The sequence below is a fragment of the Borostomias antarcticus genome (genome assembly GCF_949987555.1).
Source record: "Borostomias antarcticus genome assembly, chromosome: 3".
Taxonomy (NCBI): domain Eukaryota; kingdom Metazoa; phylum Chordata; class Actinopteri; order Stomiiformes; family Stomiidae; genus Borostomias; species Borostomias antarcticus.
Genome location: NC_140236.1, coordinates 705,872 through 715,100, shown reverse-complemented (window position 1 = coordinate 715,100; position 9,229 = coordinate 705,872). Strand labels below are relative to the sequence as shown.

At 51.4% G+C, this 9,229-nt stretch overlaps 1 protein-coding gene across 1 annotated transcript; it reads left to right on the top strand.

Moving 5' to 3' along the window:
- Nucleotides 1-1,559: 1,559 nt before the first annotated feature.
- Nucleotides 1,560-2,636, top strand: neurod4 (neuronal differentiation 4; the record flags this gene model as incomplete). The annotated part of the gene is made up of 1 exon (XM_084435911.1): nucleotides 1,560-2,636. The coding sequence occupies one exon, from the start codon at nucleotides 1,560-1,562 to the stop codon at nucleotides 2,634-2,636; it is 1,077 nt and encodes a 358-aa protein (XP_084292037.1).
- Between the last annotated feature and the right edge of the window lie 6,593 nt (nucleotides 2,637-9,229).

The following is a 9,229-nucleotide window of genomic DNA, read 5'->3' as shown; positions in this document are numbered from 1 at the left end:
CGCCATCGGTCTTTGGGGAAACTTTTGGCCACGGGCCCGCCACGCGCAAATGGATGAGATGGGTTTGGGTGGGGCCCTCGTGGGAGGGGCCCTCGTGGGAGGGGCCTGGCCAACTCTCTAAAGGCAGAATCACGCACATTAACGCCAGTTGGACATGAAAGTCTCGCGCGCACTGATGGATAACTAAGGAAAGGAAAGTTTGGAGATCGTGACAGGGGAGCCGCAAGATCATCTCCACAGCTGAGAAGAATAAATTCGATTTGATTTGTATTGGATCTTTTCGTCCGTTAACCTAAGAGAAGGGAGTTGTGGATCTTAAAAGGTGAGTTTTTTTTTTCTACCAGTAGAAATAGCAAACTTTCAATATCTCATGAAAATCTGATTTTCTATAGTGCAAACAATTTTAAGATGATAATCTCACTACGGTATACACCTTCACATTTTTACAGTAGGCCAATAATCAAATATGCACATTAAATAAAATGTGTACAAATAAGTGATTTTAGGCTGAAGCCTCCCACTGCTCGTGCCAGAAATGATTGTGTTTCTTGGTCCAGGCACCATTAAGAGCATAGAGATCACTGTAGTTATTCATGCATTAGGCTGCTGGAACTGTCCCATTTTACGCATTTACTTACTAACCCTAACCCTAACCCTAACCCTAACATCAACAATCGGTTTTGTTCAAGAACAATAGTGATTATTATAGAAAATTATTTTAGACTGCTGCTGACACGTGGGGGAATGTAAATAATTCAGAAACACAAAAACACCAACAAAAAGGGAATCTGCTCAGGCCAAGTCAATTTAAACGTTACTGAAAGCGTTTATTTAGGTCCTACTACTATCTGGGTGGCTTGGGCCATGTTGTTGCTTTGTTGGCTACCCCCCCAATTTAATCTGAGAGATTTATATGGCGGCTAAATCCCATCCTGTCCTAGATTGACAGCGTCTCCAAATCTACGGCATAACAGCAGGGCCATTCTCTCACATTAGAGGCCAACAACATGCGTATATTTTGCATTCAAACGACTATAGAGTCGATATTCAGACATCGGGTTCTATACTTGTCCGCATTCTGTTGGTGTAAAAGCTTGAGCTGCGCTGTCCACACAGCGGTGCTGAATCAGGCGCTCCTCTCCCCTCAGGATCATAACAGAGCAATAGATTCTAGAAAGGAGGGACAGATTGAGTTTAAATGCCTTTAAACAAAAATTACAAATTACATCCACAAAAAAACACGTTCAAAATCTTGCAACTTGATATGATATCGGATTGCTAACTTATGGCTATAGTTAGATATAGTAGGCCTAGATATAGTTATATATATAGGTCGTATGTTATGATACAGTTATGTTATGTTATGATATAGTTATGTTATGATATAGTTATGTTATGATATAGTTATGTTATGTTATGATATAGTTATGTTAGTTATGTTATGATATAGTTATGTTAGTTATGTTATGATATAGTTATGTCATGTAATACGTATTTCTGAATGTGATCCTGTGTGACGTCATAATCCTGACGTGTGTGTTGTGTTTGCTCAGATCACCATGATGACCAAAGCGTTTGGAAGACCCGGGGGCATGGGGGGGCTGGTGAGCAGCCTGGGTTGGCTGGACGAGGACCTGAGCTCCCAGGACGGCGAGGGCGCCCCCGAGGCCACACCCCTTTACGGGCTCGGTCTGGGGGGCCGGCCGCGCAGCCTGACCGGGATGGGCAGCGAAGAGGCGGAGGAGGAGGACGAGGAAGACGAGGAGGAGGAGGAGGAGACCGGGCCCAAGCGGAGGGGGCCCAAGAAGAAGAAGGTCACCAAGGTCAGGCAGGAGAGAGTCCGCACCAGGCGGGTCAAAGCCAACGCCCGCGAGCGCTCGCGCATGCACGGGCTCAACGATGCGCTGGACAGCCTGCGCGAGGTCATGCCCTGCTACACCAACACGCAGAAGCTGTCCAAGATCGAGACGCTGCGTCTCGCCCGCAACTACATCTGGGCGCTGTCCGAGGTGCTGGAGAGCGGCCAGTCGCTGGAGAGCCACGGCTTCGTGGAGATGATGTGTAAAGGCCTCTCGCAGCCCACCAGCAACATGGTGGCCGGATGTCTGCAGCTGGGCCCGGCGCCCACCACGCACGGCAAGCTGGACCAGGAGAAGTGTGGCGTCCCCGGGGTCGCAGGGGGTCAGGCGGGCGGGGGCCACCCCTTCAGCTACCCCTCCCCAGGCCTGCCCAGCCCCCCCTATGGCTCCCTAGAGGCCACCCACCTCCTCCACATCAAGGGCTTCAAGGGGCCGTCCTACGGGAGCTCCTCCCCCAACGAGTGCAGTGGCTCCACCCCTCCCTACGACGGCGCGCTCACCCCCCCGCTGAGCGTCAGCGGGAGCTTCCCCCCCAAGCAGGAGCCCTCCCCCCCGGAGCCAGAGAGGATCTACCCCCCCCAGCCCGCCGCCCACTACCTCTCCTCCCACCACCACCACCACTACCCCCCCCACGCCATGGCGGCCCTGCCCGGGGGGACCCCCGCCCACACGCTCATCCACGGCTCGCGCTACGAACTGCCCCTGGACATGGGCTTCGACTCCTTCACCTCCGCCCACGTGGTGGCCGCCCAGATGGGCGCCATCTATGGCGAGTGAGGCCCTGAGGGCGGGGGGGCGGAGCCACCAATACAGCCCCTCCTGAGAAACCTCCCGCTAGGTGGGGGGGGCGGGGGGGGGGGCAGCCCTGTGGTGATGACTGACTGAAGAGACAACGGTTTGCATTCACACCAAGTGAAGTAGTGGGCAGAGAGCATTCTGGGACATTCGGAGAGCGAATGAGAGACACAGGCCACCTCAACTCCTCCTACCTGACATCTGAGAGCGAATGAGAGACACAGGACACCTCAACTCCTCCTACCTGACCTCAACTACTGAAGAGATATAGATGCAACCCTAAAATTATTAATTTATTTCCTATCTTGTTTTTATGTTTGTTTATGTTGACATGTATTGTCACCATTTCTGGATATGTCCATGATCAATTATTATCAGATGTAAATGTAGCAATATTTGCATTTGTTTACCAAACCACATATCCAGGTACTGTTTAAGCTGCACATATCTTCATCGTGAGCAGGAAGTTTCCACAAAAAAACATGAGAGAACTTGCATAGTTTACTGTGTGGAAGTCTATATACCCTAACTCTAGTTTAGTCTCTGGGAGGATGGGATTTTACAACACGTTGACAGACATACAAGTTCTGCACTGAGGCCCTTAGCCACTATCCTTCTTGCCATGTGAACAGAAACTCGTTTATTTATATCCGTATTTAATATTTATATTTTGATAACTATTTTGTCTTTGTTATTTTCTTGGTATTTTCTCAGCACTGTCTTCTTCTAGGTCTATTGTCAGCCACTGGCAGCTTTACTGATGAAGTATTTAAATTATTTATTTGGAGGTATTTCAGGTATTTGTCTCTTGGTGTCATTTGTCACTTTGTCACACTGTTTTTTTTTGTGTAAATATTTAGCTGTTTCGCACTTAACTGAATAAATATTCTTATATTATATACTATTTCCATAGTAATACATTTTGTCATGGTCTTAATTGTGTTGTGCTATTATAATCTTCTTGTGCCAAAGCTGAAAAATCTTCCAGATCATGGGGCCCATAGTTCCAGTTCATGGGGCCCATAGTTCCAGACCATGAGTCCCATAGTTCCAGACCATGGGGCCCATAGTTCCAGACCATGAGACCAGTAGTTCCAGACCATGAGGCCCTTAGTTCTAGACCATGAGGCCAGTAGTTCCAGACCATGGGGCCAGTAGTTCCAGACCATGAGGCCAGTAGTTCCAGACCATGGGGCCAGTAGTTCCAGACCATGGGACCAGTAGTTCCAGACCATGGGGCCAGTAGTTCTAGACCATGGGGCCAGTAGTCCCAGACCATGGGGCCAGTAGTTCCAGACCATGAGACCAGTAGTTCCAGACCATGGGGCCCATAGTTCCAGACCATGAGGCCCATAGTTCCAGACCATGAGACCCTTAGTTCCAGACCATGAGACCCATAGTTCCAGACCATGAGACCCATAGTTCCAGACCATGAGACCAGTAGTTCCAGTCCATGGGGCCAGTAGTTCCAGACCATGAGACCAGTAGTTCCAGACCATGAGGCCCTTAGTTCCAGACCATGAGGCCCATAGTTCCAGACCATGAGACCCATAGTTCCAGACCATGAGGCCAGTAGTACCAGTCCATGGGGCCAGTAGTTCCAGACCATGAGGCCCATAGTTCCAGACCATAAGGCCCATAGTTCCAGACCATGAGGCCAGTAGTTCCAGACCATGAGGCCAGTAGTTCCAGACCATGGGGCCCATAGTTCCAGACCATGAGGCCCATAGTTCCAGACCATGAGGCCCATAGTACCAGTCCATGGGGCCAGTAGTTCCAGACCATGAGGCCAGTAGTTCCAGACCATGAGGCCCATAGTTCCAGACCATGAGGCCCTTAGTTCTAGACCATGAGGCCAGTAGTTCCAGACCATGGGGCCCATAGTTCCAGACCATGAGGCCCATAGTTCCAGACCATGAGGCCCATAGTACCAGTCCATGGGGCCAGTAGTTCCAGACCATGAGGCCCATAGTTCCAGACCATGAGGCCCATAGTTCCAGACCATGAGGCCCTTAGTTCTAGACCATGAGGCCCTTAGTTCTAGACCATGAGGCCCATAGTTCCAGACCATGAGGCCCTTAGTTCTAGACCATGAGGCCCTTAGTTCTAGACCATGAGACCCATAGTTCCAGACCATGAGGCCCTTAGTTCTAGACCATGAGGCCCATAGTTCCAGACCATGGGGCCAGTAGTTCCAGACTATGAGGCCCATAGTTCCAGACCATGAGGCCCATAGTTCCAGACCATGGGGCCAGTAGTTCCAGACCATGAGACCAGTAGTTCCAGACCATGAGGCCAGTAGTTCCAGACCATGAGACCCATAGTTCCAGACCATGAGGCCAGTAGTTCCAGACCATGAGGCCCTTAGTTCCAGACTATGAGGCCCTTAGTTCCAGACCATGGGGCCAGTAGTTCCAGACCATGGGGCCAGTAGTTCCAGACCATGAGGCCCGTGGTTCCAGTCAGAAATACTGACCTTCTGAGAAGCGTCTCTTGTCCGTTTCCTCCCAGCTTGACTCAACACAGAAACTCAAACCTCATTGGAACCTGAACGCTCAATTAAAACGGTGAACTACCTCACATAACTGTAGATGTTGAGGATTTCCAGAGGGAAGATATGATTCTGCAGATGACAGAATTATACCATCATAATGTTATTCCATCTGCTAAAAAAATGTATGTGTATGTGTGTGTGTGTGTGTGTATGTGTCTGTGTGTGTGTGTATATGTGTATGTGTGTGTGTGTGTGTGTGTGTGTGTGTGTGTGTGTGTGTGTGTGTGTGTGTGTGTGTGTGTGTGTGTGTGTGTGGTCATGCCACAGCCCTCTTGCAGGTCAGCAGGTCACAGTGAGTCATGGGAAAATCCAACAAGAGAACAGGTGAATGTTGAAAGGCTCTCTCTCCTAGTCTCTCTCTCCCAGTCTCTCTCTCCTAGTCTCTCTCCTAGTCTCTCTCTCCCAGTCTCTCTCTCCTAGTCTCTCTCCCAGTCTCTCTCTCCCAGTCTCTCTCTCCTAGTCTCTCTCTCCTAGTCTCTCTCTCCTAGTCTCTCTCCCAGTCTCTCTCTCCCAGTCTCTCTCTCCTGGTCTCTCTCTCCTAGTCTCTCTCTCCCAGTCTCTCTCTCCCAGTCTCTCTCCCAGTCTCTCTCCCCCAGACTCTCTCTCCCAGTCTCTCTCCTAGTCTCTCTCTCCCAGTCTCTCTCCTAGTCTCTCTCTCCCAGTCTCTCTCCCAGTCTCTCTCCCCCAGACTCTCTCTCCCAGTCTCTCTCTCCCAGTCTCTCTCTCCTAGTCTCTCTCTCCTAGTCTCTCTCTCCCAGTCTCTCTCTCCCAGTCTCTCTCTCCTAGTCTCTCTCTCCAAGTCTCTCTCTCCCAGTCTCTCTCCCAGTCTCTCTCTCCTAGTCTCTCTCCTAGTCTCTCTCTCCTAGTCTCTCTCCTAGTCTCTCTCTCCTAGTCTCTCTCCCAGTCTCTCTCTCCCAGTCTCTCTCTCCTAGTCTCTCTCTCCCAGTCTCTCTCTCCTATTCTCTCTCTCCCAGTCTCTCTCTCCCAGTCTCTCTCTCCTAGTCTCTCTCTCCTAGTCTCTCTCTCCCAGTCTCTCTCCTAGTCTCTCTCTCCTAGTCTCTCTCTCCTAGTCTCTCTCCCAGTCTCTCTCTCCTAGTCTCTCTCTCCTAGTCTCTCTCTCCCAGTCTCTCTCTCCCAGTCTCTCTCCCCCAGTCTCTCTCCCAGTCTCTCTCTCCCAGTCTCTCTCTCCCAGTCTCTCTCTCCTAGTCTCTCTCCCAGTCTCTCTCTCCCAGTCTCTCTCTCCTAGTCTCTCTCTCCTAGTCTCTCTCCTAGTCTCTCTCTCCCAGTCTCTCTCTCCCAGTCTCTCTCTCCTAGTCTCTCTCCTAGTCTCTCTCTCCTAGTCTCTCTCTCCAAGTCTCTCTCTCCCAGTCTCTCTCTCCCAGTCTCTCTCTCCTAGTCTCTCTCTCCCAGTCTCTCTCTCCTAGTTTCTCTCTCCCAGTCTCTCTCCTAGTCTCTCTCCCAGTCTCTCTCTCCTAGTCTCTCTCTCCTAGTCTCTCTCCCAGTCTCTCTCTCCCAGTCTCTCTCTCCCAGTCTCTCTCCTAGTCTCTCTCTCTCAGTCTCTCTCTCCTAGTCTCTCTCTCCCAGTCTCTCTCTCCCAGTCTCTCTCTCCCAGTCTCTCTCTCCTAGTCTCTCTCCCAGTCTCTCTCTCCCAGTCTCTCTCTCCCAGTCTCTCTCCCAGTCTCTCTCCTAGTCTCTCTCCCAGTCTCTCTCTCCTAGTCTCTCTCCTAGTCTCTCTCTGCCAGTCTCTCTCTCCCAGTCTCTCTCTCCTAGTCTCTCTCTCCCAGTCTCTCTCTCATAGTCTCTCTCTCCTAGTCTCTCTCCCAGTCTTTTCTAGTCTCTCTTGTGTCCTGTCTTCTCATCCATCTCGTGCCAAAACATTTTCGGGCCAAAAACGAAAGCTTAAAGGATTTAATCAAAACAATTAGAAACCATTTCAATTAATTAATTAGTTTTGTGGTAAAACATAAAATCAACCAAAAGTTCTAACCCATTTTATACAGTATCACTCAACCATTAACAAAAGTCCATGTTTGACTCTAGAATCAAGTTTGTTGATAGTCAAGAGCGCCGAGGCCCTCCACATCAACACAGGGACCAGGGGCCCTCCACATCAACACAGGGGCCAGGGGCCCTCCACATCAACACAGGGACCAGGGGCCCTCCACATCAACACAGGGACCAGGGGCCCTCCACATCAACACAGGGACCAGGGACCAGGGGCCCTCCACATCAACACAGGGACCAGGGGCCCTCCACATCAACACAGGGGCCAGGGGCCCTCCACATCAACACAGGGACCAGGGGCCCTCCACATCAACACAGGGGCCAGGGGCCCTCCACATCAACACAGGGACCAGGGGCCCTCCACATCAACACAGGGACCAGGGACCAGGGGCCCTCCACATCAACACAGGGACCAGGGGCCACAGCGCAACCATGGAGAGATGAGAGGCGTGAGTGTATGAGTGAGTGTGTGTGAGTGTGCTCATTACTGTGAGTGTGTGTGAGTGTGTGTGTGTGTGTGTGTGTGTGTGTGTGTGTGTGAGTGTGTGTGTGAGTGTGAGTGTGAGTGTGTGTGTGTGAGTGTGTGTGAGTGTGAGTGTGAGTGTGTGTGTGAGTGTGAGTGTGAGTGTGCTCATTACTGTGAGTGTGAGTGTGTGTGTGAGTGTGTGAGGTACTGAAGAAGAGGATGGCGCCTCGGAGGCTGTTGTCCAAAAACGCGCCCCCCCCCCCCCCCCCCCCTCCTTACGGGCTGGTCTTTTCCAGGCGGGCAGAGCAGAGCAGCGCAGGGAGAAGAACGGGACGATTGTCTTAGCGGGCGCCACGGCGCTATTGTAAGTGCAGCCTGTTCTTTCTCTTGACCCCTGACCTCTATTGTTGTGGGGCTTCTCGTTCGGGGAGGAGAGACAGCTGGGGGGCTGATGGACAGCTGGGCTAAACTGGAGAGAGGGAAGGAGAGAGAGAGAGAGAGAGAGAGAGAGAGAGAGAGAGGGGTTCAGACTGCTCTGTGCTCCGCGAGGGAGAGAGAGGGAGCAAGCAAGGAGGAGAGTCAGAGAGAGAGAGAGAGAGAGAGAGAATAGGTAGAGAGATGGGAAGAGAAAGAGAGAGGGAGGGATGGGAGACGGAGTGGGAGAGAGAGAGAGAGAGAGAGAGGGGGGGGGGGCAGTGGAGGTGAACAGGGTCCCTGCTCCCCATTCAGAACGCTGTCCTCTGCTCCCTCAGAATCCTCCTGGGTTCAGGAATGACACATAGCTCCACACACACACGGCCGGCAGCGTGTCTGTCATGCTCTCTCTCTCTCTGGGTTAGTAGAGTTCTAGTCTCTCTCTCTCTCTCTCTGGGTTACTGAGTTCTAGTCTCTCTCTCTGGGTTAGTTCTAGTCTCTCCCTCTCTCTCTGGGTTACTGAGTTCTAGTCTTTCTCTCTGGGTTAGTTCTAGTCCCCTCTCTCTCTCTCTCTCTCTCTCTCCCTGCCCAGGGCTGTTCTCAGACCAGCCCTCTCAGGGGAGGAACATGCTTTCTACGGTGCACTCTCTGCAGGGGGGCCACAGACCAGAGACCCCTGGCTGACCTGGGTCTCTCCTACCTGTCCTGGTCTCTCCTACCTGTCCGTGGTCTCTCCTACCTGTCCCAGACTGAGGACTAGAGACCCCTGGCTGTCCAGAGAAACTGTCCAGAGAAAGAGGGAGAGAGAGAGGGAGGGTGTCTGTGTGACAGTCATCCCTCCTGGCTTTGAGCTACGAACAACACTGTTTCCTGGGTCACACACACACACACACACACACACATATACACACACACACATATACACACACACACAACACACACACACACACACACACACACACACACACACACACATAGCAGGGAGTGGAAGGAGTGTGGAGGAGCAGAGGTGAGCCCTGAAACTGAGACAGTCAGGACTGAGGAGCAGCTGGGAGGGAGAGAGAGAGAGAGAGAGAGAGAGAGAGAGAGAGAGAGAGAGAAAGAAAGAAAGAAAGAAAGAAAGAAAGAAGAAAGAAA